Source organism: Lacerta agilis, chromosome 6 (assembly GCF_009819535.1).
Source record: "Lacerta agilis isolate rLacAgi1 chromosome 6, rLacAgi1.pri, whole genome shotgun sequence".
NCBI lineage: Eukaryota > Metazoa > Chordata > Lepidosauria > Squamata > Lacertidae > Lacerta > Lacerta agilis.
The window spans coordinates 15,109,062-15,134,136 of NC_046317.1; the positions used below are offsets into that span (position 1 = coordinate 15,109,062).

Here is a 25,075-nt window from a genome sequence, read left to right on the forward strand (position 1 = left end):
GCAAGTGACAACACACTCAGATGTCTCCATATGCGTATTTGAAAGCATTGCAACACAGAAAAGCAGTATCCATACTCTGATGTACATTCGGACGATCTTTTCAGACTGATCTAGACAAGTCTGAAAAGTTTAGTTTGGGTATAGGAAGGAGTAGCATCATGACATGGCACCTTAAGGTAGCAATGGGTCACCAATGCTTTGCTGCCATTTTAATTTCCCTCAATGCTACAGAGTGATGCTAGGTCAGGGCATTGTGGGAAATTCAGATGGTCACTGCCACAGGCACCAACAGATAAGCACCAAGGGGGCCACAACAACATTGGAGGGACCCAGCAGTGGGCACATTCAGCACTAACAGATGAAGAGATATAATTGGCAAAATAGAGGGAGGAAAATCTAGTGGAAAAAAGAGAAGGGTAATTTTCTGACAACCTGTTAATGAGCTGCGTGTAAATTATAAATGAGCACATGAATCCACAGTGCTTTTAATGTATTTACCTGGATTATTTTTCTTCATATGTTCGGTATGATTTTGAATTGATGTACAATTAAAAATTCTCTTTTAAAAAAGAGATTAAGGAACTGATTTATTTATTGATGACTGGAGCCTCAAAGGAAGGCTGTGATTTGGAATAATAGTTTTCAGGCAAGGAAGGTTCTCCTTTGCCTCTGTGTTTGGCATTTAACCTTGCTGTTCCTTCACACGCAGAGCGTTCCCAACATGAATATAATTTCCATGTAGAGGGAAGGGTTACTAAACTTGCAATGTTGCTGTGAAGCCAAGTGTGTTTACTTGTGGCAAAATGTCAGATGCTGTGGCATGAATACTTGCAGCAAGCCAGCCAGCTATTTGGGGGAGGGGGTGTCTTGACTGTTACAAACAGTCTAGTTAAGAAGAGGTAATTCTCAAACCACTCATTCCAATTGAGTCTCAGTAAACAAAAGTCATTAAGACCATATGGGATTATACCTCAGGGGCATCCATTTTTATGACCAACTGAGTTAAGTTTCACATGATATATAATTAAACTGGACTTATACTGTAGGTACGAATGCCAAAAGTTACTGATAGTTTTGCTTGGGGAAATGGAGGTTGCCAGTAAAATGGCTAAAGTTGTTATGATGCAGTAACAAGTAACCTCAGCAAAGGCTCTGGAAAATACATTACTTTTTTTCAATGTAAAATTTTAATATGCCTAAGAATGACTATGCAAATTTTGCAGAGAAGCTCTAAAACTGGTGTTCTGAAACACTTGTTTTATTCACAGATCCGTTTGCTCTGCTGCTTTCCCCCAGCAAAACCTGAATCGGAACAAACGGCAATCTGGGTTTCTACGGATTGTTGTTTGTTCCGATTTAGTGCTAAAGAGTGGCTTTTTCTGGAGGAAAGTGGTGGGACAAAGGCAAAACTGCTCAGGCCCGTCCCTAGAAAGCACAAGACAAGTGGAAAACAAGTAGAAGTGTGGATGAGTCCTAAGCCAATGACATATAACCCCAATATCTTAACAATCCACAAATTGATGAAGGAACTCTAGAAATATCATAACTAGACACTGGAAGGAGCTTTCAGGAGTGAACACAGACCACTGGTACAAAAATGTATGGGAAGTCACCCTACTGGAAAAGTTAACCAACCAACTTAAACTACCATGGGGACAAGCAAAGGAGGATGTCGTCACCCCAGTGTGGCTCCCTGTAATCACATATACAGCACAAAAAGACAATGACCTATTCCTTGCAACAGCATACAAATCAATATGGCTAATCTGACCCAACAACCCTTGCCCCCATACACACACATTTTTAAAAAACAACCATACTGCAACCAACTGAACGCAACCAACCAAGCTCTGGACCCTCCAATCTCTCACAATGCCAATATATATATATATATATATATATATATATATATATATATATATATATATATATATATATATATATAGGACCTACCCTCGTGACGCTAGAACAAAGCACTGCACAAACACTATGCAATAGATGGACTAACATAATCCCTAAGGCCTTTTCCTCCAACTGCACAATGTCTATGACAATAGTGTCTCATCACGAATGTAAACAAACTGTGAAAAAGACTATGATTGAAAGTGGAGACACTATATTGCTTGTTTGCTTGTTTTGTAACACAAGAAAATCTTTAATAAAAACTAATTTAAAAAATTGATGGGGGAACTGACTTCCCTTTCAATCTTTATCTAGAAAAGTGATGATGTGGAATTTGCTGCAGTCCTGAAGAAAAAAACATTAGTAAGAGACAAAGATAATGCTCATCCAAAAGTCAGTGCTGGGGTGCAGTACTCAGGTAGAGACGAAGGCCTGTGTAAAGAAAGTTCACAGCCAGAAAGTTGGTGTTGGAGAAATCGAATCAGAACTATATGGAGAAAATCACTCACAAGGATGGGGGGAGAGGTTGGAATTTTAGACCAAAACACTGGGTACAGAGAAGAAAGGGCTGAGTTTCCCTGCTGTGTTGCCAAGCTGCTTTACCAGGCTGAAATTGTGTTGTGTTGGAGTGAAATGAATTTCCCCTCTACAGTGGTACCTTGGTTCTCAAACACATTGGTACTCAAACACCTTGGTTCTCAAACACATTGGTACTCAAACACCTTGGTTCCCAAACGCCCAAAACCCAAAAGTAAGTGTTCTGGTTTTCAAACATTTTTTGGAAGCCGAATGTCCAATGCTGCTGTCAGCTATTGTTTCTGGGGCGCCTGCACCAATCAGAAGCTGAGCCTTGGTTTTCGAACATTTCAGAAGTCAAACGGACTTCTGGAACGGATTAAGTTTGGCACTTTGGTTTTTGCTATTTATTTTGCGCTTTTGTTTTTTTAAGGCTTTTTTGGTTAATTTGTTTTTGTGACTTGTTGAGTGATTGTGTGACTGTGGAAATGGATAAAAGCCCCCCCATCTAAACAGTGACTATCATCAGTGCAGGTAAGAAAAAAATAATTATTTTTATCATCTACAATACTGTCTTATTTGTTTTATAGTACAGTACATTGATTACGGCTTTCATTTTATGGATCAATGGTCTTGTTAGTAAAATTTGTGTTAAATTGCTGTTTTAGGGGTTGTTTTTAAAAGTCTGGAACGGATTAATCCGTTTTGCATGGCTTTCTATGGGAAAGGGCAGCTTGGTTTTGGGATGCTTTGGTTTTGGAACGGACTTCCGGAACAGATTAAGTTTGAGAACCAAGGTACCAGTGTATACCTAGCAAAAATGGCCTTCAGTTTGGATAGTGAGTGTGATGTACATGCAAACTCCAGCATGCTAGGAAGCCTGGAAATTGGTGGAACTCTAAATTAGTCCTCTTCTCTGCTTGCAGCCTACTCTATTATTCCGTTCTCTTTCTAAGCAAGGAACTAGGTTGGGTCCTGCATCACGGTGAAAACGAGAAAATACTATGTGCATCCTGGAGTTAAGCTTGGCAAGAACAGGAGGACTGGGGGAGTTATGGCCCTGTTCTTGCCAACCCTAGTTCCTGGAAGCTGTAATAGCTGTTCTGGAAATAAATTCATTTTTTAATTTTTTTGCAGTATCTTAGATTAAAATAGGACATGCAGTTTGCAGAAAAATAAAAGAGAACAAGGCTCGAGCTTACATATTGGTATGCTGTTTTCATAGCTGGGCTGGCTCTGGTCATAGCTGTGTTGATCAGGGCTCCTCCTTTCTGAAATATACAATGCATAAATATTCTGAAATATACAAAACACGCATTGATCACCTTCCCAGCATAATTAAATGTTAAGGTTTTGCAAAACAAAAATAAATTGCAATGCCTCACCACTGCCATTGTCACTCCCCGATATCTCTCTCAGAAGATTTATACAGCTGCATTTTGTCAGCCTTTGTCTGCTATGGCCCAAGCATTATAATAAGTCATCCCTATGGCTGACACATTTATCAATGCTTTTTAATGTAACCATATAGGGCACAATCTACCAGGAAGTTCTCCTTCATAAGCTCTGATTGTATAAACAGAAGTTGTGTAAGAGAGGCTTGCACAGAAGTTCATTGTGCATATGCTCCCATATCTGTTGTACAAATTCCTAGACATCTTCCTGTAATTTGCTAAATGAGAATGCTACAACATTGTAGCAACAGATGGAAGCCATGGGCACATTTTAAATACCATTGACACACTTCCTTACCTTAACTGTATACATCCACTGGTGATATGATCTTGAATTTCCTAAAACACAAATGAGAGAGAAACCAGAAAGGTAGGATTCCTTTAAAATTTTGTTTGTTCAAAAACACATAATATTCTTTACATATTTACATGCAGTCCCAACTTTCGATGGAATGTAAAAGACTGAAACCTCACTGAACACCAACATGAAGTATTCTGCTTTATTACAAAACAAAACAAAACAAAACAAAACGGTGTGTCGGTTTTCCTGAGAATGCCCATACCAAATATGAAGAAAACTGAACAAAATTGCAGGAATTTGAATTAAAATATTAGTTTCATACAGTGGAAATAAGGGGTAATTTATTAGAGTATTAAATGACATATTTCTTTCTTTTTCTTTGCTGTCTACAGTAGCTACTGCCTTGTAGGTGAGGGAAATTAGGCAAATGGGAGAACTGCAAACAGATACACGTTTACTGGGCACTATTACTCTATTAAATTGCTCACAACGGTCAAGTTAAAATTTGACTGCTTGAAAGAGGAAGCTTTCCTTCTTAAAGTACTCAGCAGAACAAGCAAGATTCATGGGTTTGGTTTTTAGAATAGAGAATATTAAGAGCAAACGGCTTGTTGATTTTGAGACAATGTGAGAGGCAATGACAATTGCTGCAATGGAAACTTCCAATCCAATAAATGGAGCTAAAAAGAAAGAGAATGTGAAGGGTTTCCCAAGCTACATATGGGTTTTACAACAGTGCTTCAAAGGCCTCTTAAACTCAATAATAAACCTAACAGCTAGAGGTGGAGTGAAATTCTGTTTACTTTGCACAATGGGGCAAAGCCAAAAAACCCTCACCTCTTATAAACCACTTCTGCAAACTACACACGATGGTGGCAGAACCACGTCTTCCAAAATGCACGTTGCTGTCAAATGAACGCCTGTACAGCAGGCAGCAGCAAATTCTAGCAAAGAAATGGGAAGGGACTCTCAAGGATGAGAGTGCATGCCTGACAATGAAAAAAGGTCTCAGGCTCAAGCCCTGGTTTAAAGGATGAGGTAGCAGGTAGGAAGAAAGTGCTCAACCATTAGAGTGTGGAGAGCTGCCGTCAGGCAGAATAGACAATACTAGTATATAAGGCAGCTTCCTAGGTTTTCTGCATGGCAGGTGGTTGCGAAATCCAGGTTGTTTTTCCTTTCCAGGTTGTTTTTCCTTTCTGTTCTCAGAGCTCAGGTGGGACAAAAATGGCTAGGATACATTGGTTGCATGAGGAAGAGCGATGGGCACCTCCTCTCCCTTCCAGCTTTGGAAGAAGTCATTTTACCGTTTTGCATTTTGAATAACATGGCATCCATTTTGTATATCGATTTATCTGTTTAGTGAAATAATGAGAACTCTCTACAGCTGCCTGGTGCCATCCAGCTGTTTCTGACTACACCTCCCATAACCTCAGTTGTCGCCACTGGGCACCATATTGGTGAAGGTCAACAACATGTTGAAAATCTATTTTAAAAATTATTGTCAACCACCATTATTTATTTCATAACCATCTATGCCCTTTTAAATGGGGGAGGGGGTGTTATTGTTTTTGTTTGTTACTACGGTATGTATTTCTGTGTTTTTACATTGTAAACCGCCTTGTGATTCTTGAATGAAGGGTGGTATAGAAATTTTAACAACAACAACAACAACAACTTCAATGCAACAAGAATGAAAAGACCCAAACAGTATGGACAAAAATCTATACCTCCACCAAAGCCACCCGAAGAGATTTCTTCTTCAAACACATCAGAAAACCCTTTTCCTGCATTTAGCTTTGCAAGCCGACCTTCAATGAACTGCAAGAAGAAAAAAGTGGATGAAAGCAATTATATCTTTGTTGAAGGTTCACGTTTCAAATCTTCTGTTTAATTCTTATTTGTTCACAGCCCTACAGAAAGCGTCAGAGTTACAGAAGGAGCCCCATTATTGTCAGACAATTCTCTGATGGTGCTCCTGAGAGGATTCCACAGGCTGCCAATCTGCTAATGGGCCATATCTAAGGTGCTAGCAATTATATAAAAAAGTTCAAAGCAACCTGGACCCTAAATGTTTGAATTAGCATCTCCGCCCATATGAATCTACCCATGTGTTAAGATCAGCTGCTGAAATCCTCTTGGCTGTCCTGCATCCAAGGGGCACTGCCTGATTCCTGCTTGGCACCTTTGGGAGAGTCACTGCTAGTGTCCCTCCATGGCTCAGATGCATGGCATGCATCCATAAGAAGCCATGCATTCAGTATCAAGGGCCCAGTTTTGTGAAACTCCCTACCAGGTGAGGTCAGATAGGCCCCCTTCCTGCTGAACGCCTGGCGCTTACTAAAGACTTTTATTTTTTTTCCAGGCAGCCTTTTAATTGAATTCTGATTGTATAACATTGGTCCTGAAAGACCTACATTGGCTCCCAGTACGTTTCCGAGCACAATTTGAAGTGTTGGTGCTGACCTTTAAAGCCCTAAAAGGACTCGGCCCTGTATACCTGAAGGAGCATCTCCACTCCCATCATTCAGACCAGACACTGAGATCCAGCACTGAGGGCCTTCTGGCGGTTCCCCCACTGCTAGAAGTGTATCCATAGGGAACCAGGCAGAGGGCCTTCTTGGTAGTGGCACCCACCCTGTGGAACACCCTCCCATCAGATGTCAAGGAGATAAGTAACTATATAACCTTTAGAAGACATCTGAAGGCTGCCCTTTATAGGGAAACTTTCTAAGGTTTAATGTTTTATTATGTTTTTATATATGTTGGAAGCCACCCAGAGTGGCTGAGGCAATCCAATCAGATGGGTGGGGTACAAATAATAAAATTGTTGTTGTTTTAACTCATTTTTAGTTTTATTGTATTGGTTTTCTTGTACACAGCCCAGAGATAACTTTGATTAAGCAGCAAACAAATTGTTGACATCAATAATGAAATAATGATGAATCTGCTTTGCAACAACCAGAGAAAGGACTTACTCTGATGTGGCACCCAATTATGGAACACCTTCCCACTTGATGCATGGTTGGTGCCAGTGCTGATGTTTGATGAATGTAGTTGAGAAACCAAACAAATTGAGTGTGGCTTAACATGTTAACAAAGGAGCAGGAGGACATGGAGTGACATCATCATCATCATCATTATTAATTATCATCACCATCATCATTAGTATACTGCCCTTCATCTGAAAATCTCAGGGCAGTTCTTAAAGGAAAAAATGCAAAATAATAATATAAAATACATAATAAAACAAAAACAAACGAGTAACGCCCCCTCTCAGAAGACTTGGACTCTCATCTCCCTGTGAAGAAATGAGAGAGTTCCCCACACACATCTGGAATGTACAGATGTGGGAGACATTTGCATGTGTTACACAAGAGGGCAATGAGAGTAATATGCACATATTCTACAGGGCCTAATTTGCAAATTTTGATTCTTTCCCAGGGTATCTCCATAGTCATTAAATATTGCTATGAATTGTACTTTACAGAATTGTACCTGAGCATTTATATTTCATATTGTTTCATGAAGCAAAGTTCAAGATTTACTCAACTGAGGAATAGAACTATGCTCCAGTCAGTTTTACAGGATAACTCAAGGAAGAGTCCATTCATTTCCTTAGTCACATGACCAAAGAGCTGAACCTTCCATAGCACTTTCTCTTCATTAATTTCTTCATATTCAGTTGTATACCGGTATATACCCACACATGGTCCAAATTTAATTATAGCCACAAACACTTTGTGACTTACCTTTGTAAAGTTTATTATTTCGGTACATACATTGGCTCATTTTACACCATAGTTTGAAGGACTGGGAACATGCCAGAGGTTTACACCATCCTTTCCTTCACATGTATTCTCCCTCCTCTTTCCTGGTTTGCCTAACTATATTTTTTTTCAATGCTAAAATCAGACAAACTATGTTTAATGCTAACCATGCTAACCCGTTTTCAAATCATGCTTTGGAGACAGTTGCCATTTAGGCCCAATTGGACCTCATGGCTCTATCTGATTAGAACAAACTAGGAAACAGTATAAGAAATCAGCATGTGAGACTAAGACATGCCCGTAATTCACCAAACCATGGAAAATGCTAATCTGAGCCATAGAGAAATTTAGAGTCTGCCTATACACAGACGCATGGTGTGAAGTAAAACCAGATCAAGAACACAAGATCAAGAATTGTTCACAATGGTAAACAACTTAATAAAACTCCCAAAAGAAACTACAATGTTTTGTTAAAACCTTTAATTTGCCTTAAAGGATTAATGAAAACACAGAGTCTTCCCCCACTCTTCAAAAGCACAGACATTTTTAGAATGCTTTCAAGCAGTAATCTATTTTGGTCAGGGTTAGGTGGTAGCCCAAGTATGAGATAAACGGAGAAAGCATTTGACTGATTGCGCATTTTTCAACATGAATTACTACCGAATTGCTGTTAACTGAAACAGTACACAGGAGCCAATAGAAATTAATTATTTGGCTGACTGTCATACACTATCACAGATTATCCAAACAGACCCGTCAGTGACAATCTGATGCTTGTCAATGGATAGACTGATGACATGAAACAAACTGTTCCACGAGTACATATTTTTTTTTTAAAAAAGAACAAGATAAACGCAGACACAGCAGTAGCAAAGTACACACTATCACTGGTGATTATTTCCTCTTCTCCTCAGCTAACTTTTTTTACCCACCCCACTTAAGCTGGCTTTTTCCCAAATGGGTTTGGTTCATGGTCAGACCACAGTATGGGATCGCTGGATTGTTTCACAGCAAGAATGAGATAAAGCACCTTTAGCTACCAGCGTGCAGAAAACATCCTTTGAACCGCAAGACATTATCTATTCAGGGAAAAGCTAAGAATTCATCCCTCGCTATAAAACCAACACATGATTTATGGATAGTCTAATCATTAGGTAAAGTTACACAGACACAAAACTTAGCTGCTAAGCTTTAGGATTGGGGGGGCAGTGGGGAGCTGAAACCTTGCATAGGAGACCATTTTAATACAAATGGGAATTGCACTGAAATGAACAGTGGTTCCACAGAGCAGTGTTAGGTGGACTGGATTTTATTTCACGTACAAAATTAACAGTATACTATAAAACAGTACGCGGGTGGTGCTGTGGGTTAAACCACAGAGCCTAGGGCTTGCTGATCAGAAGGTTGGCAGTTCAAATCCCCGCGATGGGGTGAGCTCCTGTTGCTCAGTCCCAGCTCCTGCCCACCTAGCAGTTCAAAAGCACGTCAAAAGTGCAAGTAGATAAATAGGGACCGCTCCGGCGGGGAGGTAAACGGCATTTCCGTGTGCTGCTCTGGTTCGCCAGAAGCGGCTTAGTCATGCTGGCCACATGACCTGGAAGCTGTACGCCGGCTCCCTTGGCCAATATCGCAAGATGAGCACTGCAACCCCAGAGTCAGACACGACTGGACCTAATGGTCAGGGGTGCCTTTACCTTTACGTTATAAAACAGTGTTGGACAAACAAGTGGTCAGGCTGGATGCGGCTCCCAAAGAAATTTTGGGTGATACCCAATGTTAGTCATACTTGGTCCATTTATTTCAATGGGTTGCTTTAAGTATGACTAGCACTGGATCTCACCCTTCATTTAGCCCCTAGTATCCCTGGTTTAGGAACAAAAGTCTCACACTGTCATGATTTAACGCTGCGCACACACAATCCTAAAGATTGGTGCAACTGGGAACTATGCTCCATTAGCCATGACATTTTTCTGCTAGGTAGGTATCAACTTTGTTATGGAGCTGACCACCTCAGGCCCTGAAGAACGTAGTGGCCTCTAAGATTAAATAAATGGTTGCTGAACCAAGAGCACATTTGTACAAAAATTTCAGAAGGGCTGGAAATGCTGAATGCACTTCTGAATGCTGCAGTAAGTACATGCAAAGAAGTGCAAAAAAAGAAGAAGTTTGGTTTCTTACAGTATTTACCATCATGGAAAGAGATCTCCCAGTTATCTATTTGCCAAATTACATGCAAGCCTGACTTCCCAACTCCAAATTACATCAAGATGCTGTCCTTTTTCTCCCCTAAGGGACCTTTTTTGTGCTAAGATTTAGCATTATGAAGACATGCTTTGATCTTTCCTTCTTGACCTTTGATTCTTACTTATGATTCCTTTCGTAACAGCTAGCTGCCATCAGCTATAGCAGCCACAGCTTTCCAAAGCAGCTGTAAGCAACAGTGCAGGAGTTAACACCAAATATGAGATATACTCAAGGCTGGAGCAATTGTGGGTTCATTCGTTCAAGTGTGCTGATGCCAGCGGTCCCATCATCAGATTGAAATCATCCCATCTGTGACCTCTTATTTGCACAACCAAATAATATTGGCAATAAGCATCGCAAATGTTGCTTAGTAATGTGTATGTGGAGATCTTGAGCATTAGCAGTGATATACCATTGTTGTTATAACATAGCTTTGCTCTGTAGCCACGTAAGATACCCTTCTCATTCTCTCCCAATTGCATATCTTCCCTGTTGATTTCCATTTCTAAGTAGGTGGGTTTTGAAGAGGATTAGAAGGCAGTAAAGGGGAGCCACACCAGTAGTTGCCCCTTTGTGGAGCCACCAATCTAGTCCAAAGTCTTCTATGACCTATTCGTTTTATCCGTGCTATATAACACTGTGTATTCACAGCCCTCATAATCTAGCCTATAAATTTATTATGATTCAACTTTCCCCAAAGAGCCACAGTTAACACATGGATGTGTCTCCCAAAACTACCGTAATAAAACTGCTTTCTCCTATCTACATATTATTCCACTATAGGCCTTTGGACTGTTTAAAAGATTTATTTCCTGTTACAAAGGAAGAATGCTTTGCATTGGATACAGCAAAGTTTTAAATTGAGCCTTCTTATAACTCAAATAACCTTGAAAGAGACCCAATTACAAACAAGAACTCTTGGATAAGAGGCAGCTGGATGAAGGATAAGGAGGAGGGATGATATCCAAAATAAACTGAAGAAGAGGCAATACATTGGCTATAAAAATGAAATAGTTTTATAACATCTTCCTTTGCCTCTTGGAAGATAATATTATTTCTGTTCTAGCCAATTAAAAGCTGCACATATTTCACTTATATTGTCGTAAATCTCTACCTCAGCCATTAAATCTCAGACACAAACTTACCATTTTTTATAATGAAAGTTGGCTACCACCCTCTGAATTTCACTTATCTATCATGGTAGTATATCTTCAAAGAAAGCTAACAGATTAGTTAAACACGGCCTCCCCACCTAAGATTCCTGATGCTTTAATCAGAGATGACGTTTTCTGCTTTGACCTGTAGCTTGTGCCACAGTGTTTATCCAGCACTATAAAAATAACCTTTTTGGACTGACCCCTTGGCCATATTTATATTATATTGTCCTCTCCCCATCCAAGCAGTGGATATCTTCACGGCAGCCATTTAAGGATCAGTTTCTTCCAGCAAGGAAGGAACAAGTCTTATGACACCTTTCTTAATATTTAATTAGACGTTTACAGTCTCAAAAGAAATGGATAGAAAATGGCAGCCAGCACTGGCAAGGATATGTCCAGGGCAGAATTGAAGCATCTCCCTAAGTCCAGCAAGTTAAGAGTATTTCTAGACTGCTTCCATTAAGCCCCCACCTCTGAACATCTAGCTTCAAACTTAGAACTTAGGATTCAGTGGGGAACAACTGAATGAATAGATGAATTCAGTAGCTGTGATGAATAGATCAGAAACATCTGCTTATAACCTAACCAGAGTTCCTTATTGTTTCAGAACACAGGAAACTCTGATTACTGTAGTTTAAAACACGATTTGCAAATGAATCAGGGCCAGAAGCTACAGTTTGATCCTGCCTTGTTTGAACAAAGCATAGTTTCGGAACTATAGTAGATTGATTAGACCTCTGGAATTCTCCTTGCATAATCTCCGGAGTTGCTGATAGAAATGATCAATAGATATTAAATGCAGGAAACATATTTCACATATTGCATCTATTCTTCAGTTTTTGTACATGTACATTAGAGGAGAACTAAACTGAGAATTCACTCACTCTGTACCTGTTTAAAAAGTTGAAGGTTCACTGCAGTTTCCAAAAACTGCTTAAAAGTGCTGGAACGATGCTTGACAAAACTTTCTTCACAGAAACTGACAGGCTCGCCCTAAATTACAAGAAAGGAAATTAGCAAGATATTTATTTGGAAACAGTCAGTGCAGTTCTATTTGATGTATCACTCACTAATTTTCAGCACTGAAGAATTACATATCCTTCAAGCCATGTGGGCATTTGCAGACTCCCAAACAAATGCAGGAGACAGAAGTAACAAAAACCTGAAGTTCACATGTAACAAATCCATTTGCTTTTTTTATCCATTTGCCATTGATTCAGATCTCTTCCTGAGATTTCGTGGAAGTTATTGTTACTGCGAGAGGCTTCAGAAACAAAAATTAGCAACTGTTGCTAATGCAATTCCCTAAAGTTTTTCTAATGCAATAAATTTTTGCCATTGACTTCTTTGTTCCTTGTGATGCTTCGGTCTAGAACGTAGCCTTTGGAGGAATGCTGTGCTGATACTTAGCGGACGCATGCTCTAATGGTCCTTTTAGTATTGATTTACAACATACTTTCAAAGTTGTTCGATCAAAGCCTAGTAGGGATTCTATACAGAAGAGTAGACTGCTAATACTTGGACCCCCAAAAAATCTATGCCAAACAAGACATCTATCCTCTTTAACAACGGTTGTTGTAGAATTCCATCCCTCCCCAACTCATCTTCATGGACTGCTGGGCACAGCAGGACTGATTCCATTTAAGCTGCATTCACATTTTAAGCAAGCGCCTTAATATCATTGTAAATAACTCTGATGCATTGACTTAAATAGAATAATCATCTTGAGCACAAGAGCTTAACCTATCCAACTGTATTAGAAGGAAAGGGAAATCTGGCCTAGCAGAGGAGATAGTCTTGCTTCTAAATATGATAAGCAATATGAACCAGAATTCTTTCCATGCAAAACAAGGCACTTGCTAAGTTTGTAATACATTTATTGCTGGTTTTTTGCCTGAGATATTGCAAACCGATTTAGGTGTTAGGGTCGCTTATTTGTCGCTCTTTAACCATGGTTCACACCGGATGGATTTAGAAACCACAGAGCCTAGGGCTTGCCGATCAGGTCAGCGGTTCGAATCCCTGCGACGGGGTGAGCTCCCGTTGTTCGGTCCCTGCTCCTGCCAACCTAGCAGTTCGAAAGCACATCAAAGTGCAAGTAGATAAATAGGTAAACAGCGTTTCCGTGCACTGCTCTGGTTCGCCAGAAGCAGCTTAGCCATGCTGGCCACATGACCCAGATGCTGTCTGTGGACGAACGCCGGCTCCCTTGGCCAGTAAAGCGAGATGAGCGCCGCAACCCCAGGGTTGTCTGCAACTGGACTTAACGGTCAGTAATGTGGCAGTAATGTGGTAGCTACGTAAAAGCACGGGGTAGAGAAAATGCTTTGCGCACAGAAAAGACTGGGTTCAATAAGCAGCATCTCCAGGTTCCAGGGCTGGGAAAGACCTCTGACTAAGGTTCTTGAGTGTATAGTCACGGGCCAGATGCAGGCACTCTTGGAGGAAACTAGATAATTTCTAAACCCACTTCAATCGGGGTTTAGGCTTGGCTTTGGCACAGAAACTGCTTTGGTTGTCCTATATGCAAAAATATTCGTCTTCTCTCAGACCTTCGGTCATTTATGGCCTTTTAAACTGTGAGGGAACAAGGTATTGTTTTTGTTTGTTACTATGTTTTGCATTTTTGTGTTTTTTTATATTGTAAACTGCCCTGTGATCCTCAGATAAAGCACAGTCTAGAAATTTAACAAACAAATAAAAAATAAATTAGACTCTGGTGAGTGTCTTTTTTATCAGAGTAGACAGCGGACAAAGAAGGCACACTCCACAAAATTCCTGGGAAATTCCTAGCTGGGGGACTGAGACTAGGGAGCAGAAGGAGAAGGGGTCGGTACCAGTAAGGACTTGGACTAGGTTGAAAATGTGTCGAGTTATTTCCTGAGAGGCACCGGGAGTCAAATTATTTTAAACTGCACCCCCCGGAAAGAGCTGTTGCTACTGCTTTCCTGCAACAGTGCTTCTTAGGCTGATCTAGAGGCAGAGAAAAACAGAGTGAAGTTGTGACCCATGTGATGGGAAAGCTGTCCATTGTGCTTCTTCCACTAGTAGGTCACAAACTAATTTTCTGCTTTTTCTTTCACTCCAGCTCTGAAGGGAGAAGGAAAAGTTAGATTGGGGAGTAGGGGAAGCTGAGGGTAGGGTCCTGTGGGGTAGGGGAGGAGGATTTTAGAATCAGAGCTCTTTTCTGAACTCTATGTAAAAGATAAGAATAGGAGAGTATGTCATCTTTCCCATTCTTAATTTTCTTTTCTCTGTTTCTCTGTTGTAGCAGGCTATGCCAAAAACGATTAAGTCAATGAAAATCTTGCTGTCTAGGTCAAAAGAAGTGGACAAGAGACCACGGCAGAAGTTTGACCACATTTATTATGAACAAAGAAAAAGAGAACAGAAAAACTACTTGATAATTTGTGAAATGGCTCGGGAGAGCGGGAGGGTACATTATGCATGATAAATGTATACGTCTTCATGATAAAGCATGAAGGGGGAAAATACCTGAAAGAAATCACCACTCTTAAAAACATGCAAAGTTAAAAGATTATAAGGAACATAAACAGCTAACCTGATTTATATTGCACTTTTAAAAAGCTGGCATTGTTTCAGAAAGCTAGCTAAGAAAAAGATAACGCTGTGAAAAAAGATAGTGGTACCACTGCAAGAATAAAGGCAACCACACAGAGAGAGGTGGGGGGGGCATATGTTAACATTTTAAACAGAAATTTACCCCCATAACTTTGTTTAAACACTAAGGCTTACTGATTACTGATTTGAAAAATTAGAAAAAGGCTTAAGGTCTGTTTGTCTCTTATTCTTAACTATTAAACATCCTGCAGCATCCTCTCATGTTGATAAAAGCAAGCAGAGAACAGTGCAAGAAGAGGCAACTTAAATATTTGGGACAGCAGTCCTGAGATTTTCCCTAAGCAGGTCTTAGAAGCCTTTAGACTCAAACTAGAGGAACAACATTACTGGGGGTGTGGGCAGATTATATAACAGTCTGCTGCGATTTTAGTTAGAAATTTATTCTTCAATTTGTATACACATAATTAACGTACTGTAAAACTCAACCAGATCTATAGTGGGGAGGGGGAGAAAAAACTTCAGGAGTCCTTCATGAACCAAAATGTTGGCATATACTAGAAAATGGAAATGGGATGTTCAGTAAAATGCTGAAATATTTATACACAGAAAGTGAATTTATACTTTCACTTCAAAATCACAACGAGTTCTGCATTACTTGGTACAGAACAAAATCCAAAGCTTTCAAGATATCGGAATTACTATTTACTACTGAAAAAAAATATTTGAGAACAAAAATCTTTTTTCAATTGTTCTGTTAATGCCACATTTTACTGCACATCCACTATTGATCTCAGTGCAAAGATGATTATGTCCCTTGAACTACTTTCATAGTTTTGGACATTTATCCTATTTTTGTCTAAATATAGCTGAACTAGATATCATTTAGCTGGACCCTTCTAAATCTACTCCTCCTAACAAGGTTAGGGAGAAGAGCAGAGCTAATGTTTTGGATACTTCAGGTGCCAAGTTTAATCTTCAGTTCAGAGAAACTCGGATAGCAAGGCTGGGAAAGACCTTTGCTTGGAGCCTTGGAAAATCACAGTAAGTTTGAGTACGATAGTAGTGGGTCAGTACTATTATTATTTTTTTACCCCACGTGCTTCACAATTACCAATTTTAGAACTACAATAACTTATTTTCTCTGTGCATCAGTTGCTCCCATGCAAAAACAGAAGCAGTGCCTCTGGCCTATCTCACCAGTGATGTGGTGCTAGAAAGAATATTTAAAATTATGGAATAGTTACAAAGCATTAGTTTTTTTTGAAAAATGGATGAGCTGTTGGCTGGAAAGCAACATTCTAAGTAAAGAACTTCAGGGCTGTAAAAATATTAGCTTTAGAACAGAGGTGGCTAACCAATGGCTGGCCAGATGATCCCACCATCCCCAACTTTTGGTCATGCTGGCTGGGGCTGATGGAAGCTGGAGTCCGACCACATCTGGAGGGCCACAGTTGGCCACCTGCTCTAGAAGAACAGATATTAACCTAACGTACAAATGTACCAGCTTTTCAGCAAGATACTAGGATGCAAAGGAGTTGATTCACAGCACTTGACGCCACAACATTCAGCATAGGAGCCAACTCCTAGGGTCTTTGGCCCCCCAATAAAATAGTTGAGGGGGCTAGCTCCTCGCCCAAGTTGATGGGAATTGCTATTCCAATGGCGAGCGTGAACTGTATCATGTGACTGATTATGTCAGGTGGGGCTTACCTGCCCCCCGCCCCCAATATTTTATTCAATTTGGCACCCCTGGCATTCAGCAACTTGGGGAAAACTGAACCTGGGCCAGTTCTGGCTGCTTGCAAATCAAAACTTAATTTGCAAACTGGGAGCCAGTTTCTGGAAACAGGGCCCACAGCCCAAAACAACTGCCACTCGCACCCAGACATTTTCCATATAACAACCCCACTGGGTCTCTAAAGTGACACATAAATGCTGGGGTATTTGTTGGGTGTTTTGGCCCATAAGCTCACAAAGGCTTTTACCAACAGCTGCTGCAGTTTGTGTTCACTGGACTTTGCCTTCCCACAACCAACCTTCGGACTTGTTTACCTGGAGGGGTGTTTCTTTCTAACTCTGTGAGATGCTTAGCATTCCTCCTCACAGAGGTTAAGAACATTTGCAATCTTAAGAGTCAATGGGAAATGGATACTTGAACTGCATCGCTTACTGGTTTGTATCTTAGAGCATCTCTGTAGGATCCAAATAACGCTGCTTGTGCCCTCAGGAAGGCCCTGGCTACTCCATCACCGGTAGCTGTGGACTGCTTCTTCAGTTTATTTTTCAAGGCCGAGACCTGCATGACAGAGAGGAGCAGTTAAATTAACACCTCAGAAATTGGTACAGGGAGACACGAACCCAATCAGCAGGCAAACCATGGTGTCTGCAGGTCAGCCAAAAAGTCATCCTCTTCCTTGATAGCTTATCTTTTTAACTGCAAAGAACACCTGCTGGTCTGTTAATTGAAATGAAAGCAGGGGGGGATAGTAAATGGCTAATGCAAATTGGTTTATGCTCTCTTTTTTTTCTCCAAGGCCTCTTGACATAAATAAGCTTTAATTATTTTACAGTAAATGGCTTGTGAGCCTCTCCTACTGCAGATTTCTTGCCACCATCATAACATGTGCCTACTTGTCTAAGACGGCACTTGACCGGGTTTCTTTCATTTGTCTGTGTTACAAAGGTTTTTCTGGGAGGCTCAGTTGAAGCTCAGCTTGTCACTTAGGGCAGCCCTATATAGTCCCAGGGCTCTTACTGATGGCTATAGGAGACAAACTCACAAGCGCACAAGGTCTTTACCTTTCCAGAACAGACTTCACGAAAGTCCCACTGTGATACTGAACGGGCCCTGCTAACTAGTTGTTGTTGGTGTGCTCATTATAGCTTTAAAAAAATAATTGTTGCATCACAAGCTGACTGCAGAAGCCAGGGAGGGACAAGCATGTTCGCAGTAACTCACAATTAAACATTTAACTGTGGTTTAATGTAAGGTTACTAGGTTTTTTTCCAATGAATCCAGGACACTTTTCAACTTCAATGGATTTTGTATGGGGACTGATTTGTAAATCCGGGGACTGTCCCCGGGAAATGGGGACATCTGGTAACCTTAGTTTAATGTGATGGGCAAACCAGGCCTCTGTGTGCAAGATATGCAAAATTTTGGGATTACAGCCACTGCATTTATGCATATATGAAGATGGCAATGCAGATGTCATACTTTGAAGGGGGGGGGGGAACCGCCTGCACAAATGAATATCCTTTTGTTTCTTCATGCAAGCAGTCACAGCTATTCTTGTCAGTGATGATTGTAATTGAAGCATCAATCTAATTAACAACTAAACTCTGAATAATGCTAATGAGAGCTGAACACGGCATCAGAGAAAAGACCAGCTCTACAGGTGATAAACCTTCACAGTAGTGACATTTTCCAGTGTAAAGTCATGGTTACTGTGATCTGATCAAAGAAACAGACCCCCATTGGGTCCAATTATAACTATAGTTTTGTGGGGAGAAAATATTGAGTTATGATGTTCATAATCTATGCAGAAAGGCCTTTACAGTATAGGTCTTTTCCCTATAGCTGTGATCTTTTCAATTTATATCCAAACTCCATAGATCCAGATAAAAGTTTAGAGTCTGATTCATTCAGTCCATGGAGAGCCTACACCAATGTTCACTAAAACGTCTTTAAAAACTACAAAAAAAATACAATCTACAATTTTTAAAGTTACAGAGTTCAAGGTTGCAAAATAAATTTATGCAATTTTGTTACCTGTGATTTGGTTTACTATTACACTGAGGTGTTTTTTTTAAATTAAAGTATACATATCTCATATACAACCTTTGAAAAAACTAGGTGCAATAACAACTGCAGTTAAAAATAAAATAAAAAATAACAACTGCAGTTATATTTATTTATTTACATTTATATACCACTTTTATCTTCCAAGGGTGTCAATATGGTGTACATTTCTCAATCACTGCAGCGTGGGGCTGGCTTTGAAGTATGGCCAAAATTTTTTTTTCTTTAATTGGACATTTTCAGTATGTTAAAAAAAAATGCTACAGAATGCAAGTGCCAGGCTAAGAGGTAATATAGCCCACGGAACTATATAGTCTGACCGTAATCCAAAAGGAATTGCACTAGCTACCAATTAACTTGCAGGTTGAATTCTGTGTGCTGGTTTTGATTTATAAAGTCCTGGATGGTTTTGGCTTGTGGTTACCTGAAGATGCATCTCTTTGTACAGGTGCCCCCCCCAACTCTGTGTGAGCATCAAGGTCAGCCAGAAAGACCCTGTTGTAGGTTACAAGTCCATCTGAAACTTGGCAAGTGGTTACCCGGTCTAAGGCCACTTATTTGAAGCACTTTCCTCCCTGTGGAACTCATTCTGGAGGGAATCTTGTGTCAAGTTAGTTCATGTCAAGTTTTTAGAGAAAGATGACATGATATGCATTTTCAGAAAAGCTGAGTGGTGCCACTACGAATGGTCAATTTGAATTTACTAGTGGCTGTTGTCCTCCTGCTGTGGGACACTCTTTAGTGTAAAGAATTTGTTGTAATTATATTCTAATTGCTATTTTTATGATAAGCAGATTGAGGAGCAAATTTTGGCTGCTACACTGGATAAATAAGGTGTTATATTAAAAGGCGTTCCTGAGAATATCCTAGCTTTCCCTCTTTGAGGTAAAGAACTGTTACAGGATGCAGCTGCTAGGACATTTGTGGAGGCCAGGCATCCAAAGCCTAGAACAACAATGTTGTACCGGTTGCATTGGCTTCCTAGGTTCAATTCAAAGTGCTGATGATGACCTTTAAAGTCCTAAATAGCTTGGTATCATGTTATTTAAAGTATCTCCTATACCCATATGAACCTGCCTAGACCTGAAGTTAATAACTGGAGGCCCTGCTCACAGGCCTAGTTCCAGCAGACTAGCAGGCACTCGAGTTTGCCTTTTCGGTGCTAGTGTCTCACCTTTGAAAATGTCTCTGCAAAACAGATACATATGGTCCAATATATGAACTGTTTCCGTTTGCATCTTTTATGTATGTTATGAGCATGGCTTTAAATTGCTACTGTTTTACGTTTGTAGTTGGGATTTTAATCATTTGTAAGCCACTTCAGGAGGACTTTGCCTCCAAACACAGTACAGTGGTACCTCAGGTTAAGAACTTAATTTGTTCTGGAGGTCCGTTCTTAACCTGAAACTGTTCTTAACCTGAGGTACCACTTTAGCTAATGGGGCCTCCCACTGCCGCCGCCACACAATTTCTGTTCTCATCCTGTAGCAAAAGTTCTTAACCTGAGGTACTATTTCTGGGTTAGCGGAGTCTGTAACCTGAAGCATCTGTAACCTGAAGCGTCTGTAACCCGAGGTACCACTGTATATAAATACTTTAAATAAAGAAATAAAATTAATTCAACACTACGTATTAAGAGGTGAACACTATGTTGGTACTTCTGATTAGTATATTACACACACACACACACACACACACACTACACATAGATACAATCTCACACATTTACTACACTCTGTTGACATAAAAACCTTAGAATCATGAATCAGGTTGCTTGATTCTCATCCCTACTGATTTCCACCACACTTCAGGACTCCAATCTAACTGGCGTACAAGAATAACTAATGAGAATTATTAAACTACTGTATCAAAAGTAAACTTCTGTTCCTAATGAAGCCACTATTCATTTAGGGGAGGAGGCTATATCTCTCAAGTGTGAGACAAATGCACAGTGAAATGATGTATTGCAAAAGCCAAGTATGTTTGGCAGAAGACAGGAATAGGGCTTTTTCCTCCTGAAAGAGAAACAAAGGATTCCCGAAACGCCTTACATTGATTTATTTTTCCAATTTTGAATACCTTAGGAGTAGCGGAACTGCTACTGGCATGGTAGTATTACTAACAGTCAATAAATCTAAAATATTATGTGTGAATATTGGAATGAAGCCATTAAGAAGATTACAGCACACAACACAGCAGAGGGTCCACATGAAAAAAAGGACGGGTAATTCAGGACAACTGTGACCGCTGACCTCTGAACAGTCGAGACCACTGGTCAATCTGACAAACTAATAGAGTTCACATGCATAGAAAGTCATCTAGCCTGTAAGTATAATTTAAATGCTTTGGCGAATGATTTAAAAAGGCCCGTTAAGTCTCAGGTAATTTATTAAAGAGTTGATTAGGCACAATGCCGAACAGTAATGTTTTTCAGATTTCAACTGATAACTTTTTCTTTAGAATGAAAAACCGTCCACAATAAGTGAGACATTCCCATATTAAACAGTACTGAGAACATATGCTGTTAAAACTACTGTAGGCTGAACAGTAGATATAAACATTATATAACGATATAAGCTTTAGCCTTCATGCGGGGTGGGGGAATCACAAGTCACTGAAAAGATTAAAAAGCCATTCTAATTTGAGAACATTAATGTTTAAGGAAACCTTTTTTAAAAAATTAAATTAGTTTTTAGACGATGGCAGTTAAACTTCATATGTGTATCCTTCATTTTTCAGTTGCCTTCACTGCTACTCTTTTTTATCTTTTTGAATATAAAACTTGGCAATGAGAGATTATAGATATAAAATGATGAGCCTTATGTCATATATGCAGATATATATTTACATCTACCGTATATTAAATAATTGTGTAAATACTTATAAAATTTGGCATCAATTTTTTTGGACTTATGGTTACTCAATAGAATGTCAACAATATTGTTGCAATTTACTGTCAACACTGATACAGGCATATGAATACTTACTCTTACTGTTGAATAATACAGTGTTGCCCTTTATCAGGTTAACAAGTAAAAAGTCTGCAGAGGCTGCATAGCTGCACAGTGCATATAGCCTACGCCTGTATGTGTTTTTAATTAACAAATTAGCTGCATGAGGAAGGTTTTTATGGTAGAGTTAGAATGAAAGGGATCAAGACAGTAAAAATATCAAATAACAAAACAAACCTTGTTTTAGCAGAGGGGGTGGAATCAAATTATGGAGTATACATAAGGTATTTCCTTATTTTGCTATATATTTTATACAATGTTGCACCTTTGTAAAAAGCCTGTTGTTTACTGAGTGAATACAACAAAACCTAATTAATATTAGTAGCTTGTAGGCTTGCATGTAGTTGCAGACACTGATCCAAAAAGGTTGAAGTGTTTTCACTTACTATTTGCTGAATGGGGATTCAGAGAGGTACAAGAATCCAATGCACATACCATGTGAAAAAAGTTAGTCTGCTCATGTAAGAGCTCAGTGAGTTCCTGTATTTACTGGACTCTAACACTCACTTTTTTTTTGGCCAAATTACGTTGTAAAAATTAAGCTGCACATTAGATTTGATGGCACATTTACATTTGCCAGGAAATACTTTTTTTGGTTTCAAGGTTCTGAGAATTGAGGTGCGCATTAGATTTGATGGTGCATTCAACTTGAGTAAATATGGCATTTGAAGTACCTAGGGACCTTAAGGTACCATATTTAATCCAGGGTATCCTGGTGAGATTACTGGATGTACTTGTTTCAGGAAATCTCTGTATATATATTTTCAGTTAGAAAAAAAAGGTATACAGGGATGCAGAAATTGTACTTAGTTGCTATTAGTACTGTTGGTTGTAACTATGGCATGTGTAAAATGGGTCTAAGAAATGTTGTTTCCTCGCATGGAAAAGTGCTGGGCAACATTTTCCAAGGCAAGATATGGTCATTAAGGAAACTGTAAAATTCGCATGATGAAGTTGTGACTCGCCCATCATTTTGCATAAGTTTACACAATCCCTCTAGCCAGTTTTGACTAGTGAGCATAAGAAGAGCTGGGTTGTAGCCTATAGACACACACACAAAAACCCCTATGTAATGGGAAATCCCCACTGGGTGCAAAGTGCATTCTGCTGTTCACAAAAGAGAACTGAGAGTCCCCTGTGTGTTCAGAACTCTGCATGCGCTTTGAAACTACTCTAGCTTCAGGGTCTAATAAGCTAATTTCATTTCGGTGAGTCAGATGGCAAGGTCAACATATATGTATTATGATTAAGGAATGAGTGGTTTGTTTTTGGCACAATAAAACAGATTCAAATATATGAGAATAAGCAGACTTGTGGATAAGGTGGGTTATACATCTAAAAATAATTTGAGCACCACAATCAGTCAAGAAAACACCCATTTTTGTTCCTTTTCTCTGCCCCCACTCCCACCCAACAGCAAAGAACAAATGTATTCAGCTGAATATTTAATCTGCTTCTGGACAAGATTAATTACTTCAAAAAGTATATGATAATTTAATACAGGAACTAAATATCTTGTGGTCTCAAATTAATTTACAATGAAAATATAAATATAAAAATGCCTTCAATGTCCTATTGCCTTGAACTGTGGTATATTTCTTTACAAGCAAATAAAAAATAGCACTCATTTTATGAATAATAGATTATTATTTCATTCTCATTATGGAACATTTACCAACATCTAGATATGTAACAACAGCTTTTACTAAATTCTGCCTCAAAAATGCACACAATATGATAAGTTGAATATTTTTTTCAGAACCATGATGCAGGATAGCAAGGGAAAGTAAAATGCTATTTTGGGGGGAGAGATCTTATTTAACATGAAATGTAGAATATGTTCCATTATAAGCAGCAGGAGGGGGAAATCTCTATAAGATCAAAGTCCAGGAGGAACTGGCATTTAATTTATCTTCCTTTACAGACAAAAGACAGTTTTCGTCATTTTCAAAAGGATCCAATGTCTTTTATGACAAACTGGGTTTGCAGTTTAATTTACAAATAGAATTATAAGTAAGCAGTCTTTGCTCTGCCAAAGCAAATGACAAACAGAGCAGGATTTTCAGTTCATGCAGCCCTCAGCAGGATAGAAGAGATTAAAATAAAACTGAAATAATTTAGAGAAAACAAATAAATGTTTCAGAAAGTTGAATGAGATCAAAGTGTGCATTTTCTGACCCCAACTGTACAAGCATTTCTTATTATATTGACCAGTGTCATCAGATCATTAATTAAAAGGAGATGTGCTGGCAGGTGGCAGGGAACCAGAAGCCGATAATTGGCCCCCTTCTTCTTTTTGCCTTCAAAAACTCTTCTTCTTCTTCTTCTTCTTCTTTTGCAAGATATGCCACTAGGCAGACAGAAATGCCTACTTTGTAATATAATGATTAAAATGAGATGAAGAGACTCTTGCGTTTAAAGAAGCTATGGCTAATGAATGCAGCTAGCTTTATAATTATCTTTTTTCTCTTTCTTTTTTTACAATACGAAGCATGATGCTCCACTCAACGTGTCCTCAACTGTCAAAAACAGGTAAAAAAACCACACACCAAACACTCTTAAATAGGAAATATACAGCTGGTGGCATAGTGTTATTTTTGTGGGGGAAGGGGCATTCTTTTCATTTCAGCTAGTAAAAGCAGGCAAAAACGTCAGCGATTCAAGCAGCTAAGAGGATAAAACCAACGAATGAAACCTCTCAGGCTTACCACTTCACTTGGTAGGTTGCTCAGGTCATTAAATGGAGTTTCCAAAGTGTTTGTGTCAACATTTAGCATCACCACATCCTCCAGTGATTTACTTTTCACTCTCTGTACAAGGAAACAAAATTGGTTACAAGCATCTTAATGCATCATTTGCTTATTTTAATAAGGTAAAATGCTACTGGTAACTGGGGATTCAGCAGAGTAGGAACATAAAGAAATACGGCAATATTTTCCTAGCCTGCTTCTTCTTGTCCTAAGGGCCAGCAGAGAATCTTTACACAACACAAAATTAATTTATGTAATTAATCACCAGAAAATATGGCAATGTCTGCAATCTTACATGGCTTTAAAGTGGGAGTAAACAAATGCACAGAGGACCGGGCTATCTATCATGGGGGTTGCATAGTTCTCTAGGATCAGATACAGTAGGCCACGAAATTCTTCTTTCGGCTTTGGCGATCACTTGTAGCCGAGTAAGATTGTCTTCCATGAACACGGTTTTAATAGTGAGTCCGTAAGTGACTGTGGAGGCCAATTCTGGATCCACACGTCCTTGCCACCGTTGGGACATAGGTTTCCAGGTGGGAGTCGATCACGGTGTGGGTTTGCCAAGCATGCCGTCCTCTTAGTACAT

At 39.4% G+C, this 25,075-nt stretch overlaps 1 protein-coding gene across 3 annotated transcripts in view; it reads right to left on the bottom strand.

Annotated features, from left to right (window-relative positions):
• DENND1B (DENN domain containing 1B) overlaps positions 1-25,075 on the bottom strand; it is a 171,492-nt gene that overhangs the window by 22,098 nt on the left and 124,319 nt on the right. For all 3 annotated transcript variants that reach the window (XM_033151420.1, XM_033151419.1, XM_033151421.1), the window contains 6 exons: positions 24,445-24,546; positions 17,094-17,219; positions 12,233-12,334; positions 5,901-5,991; positions 4,171-4,211; positions 3,621-3,689 (listed from right to left, as the gene is read on the bottom strand). In XM_033151420.1, the coding sequence (XP_033007311.1) occupies positions 3,621-3,689; positions 4,171-4,211; positions 5,901-5,991; positions 12,233-12,334; positions 17,094-17,219; positions 24,445-24,546 (531 nt within the window). The remainder of the gene's footprint in view (positions 1-3,620; positions 3,690-4,170; positions 4,212-5,900; positions 5,992-12,232; positions 12,335-17,093; positions 17,220-24,444; positions 24,547-25,075) is intronic.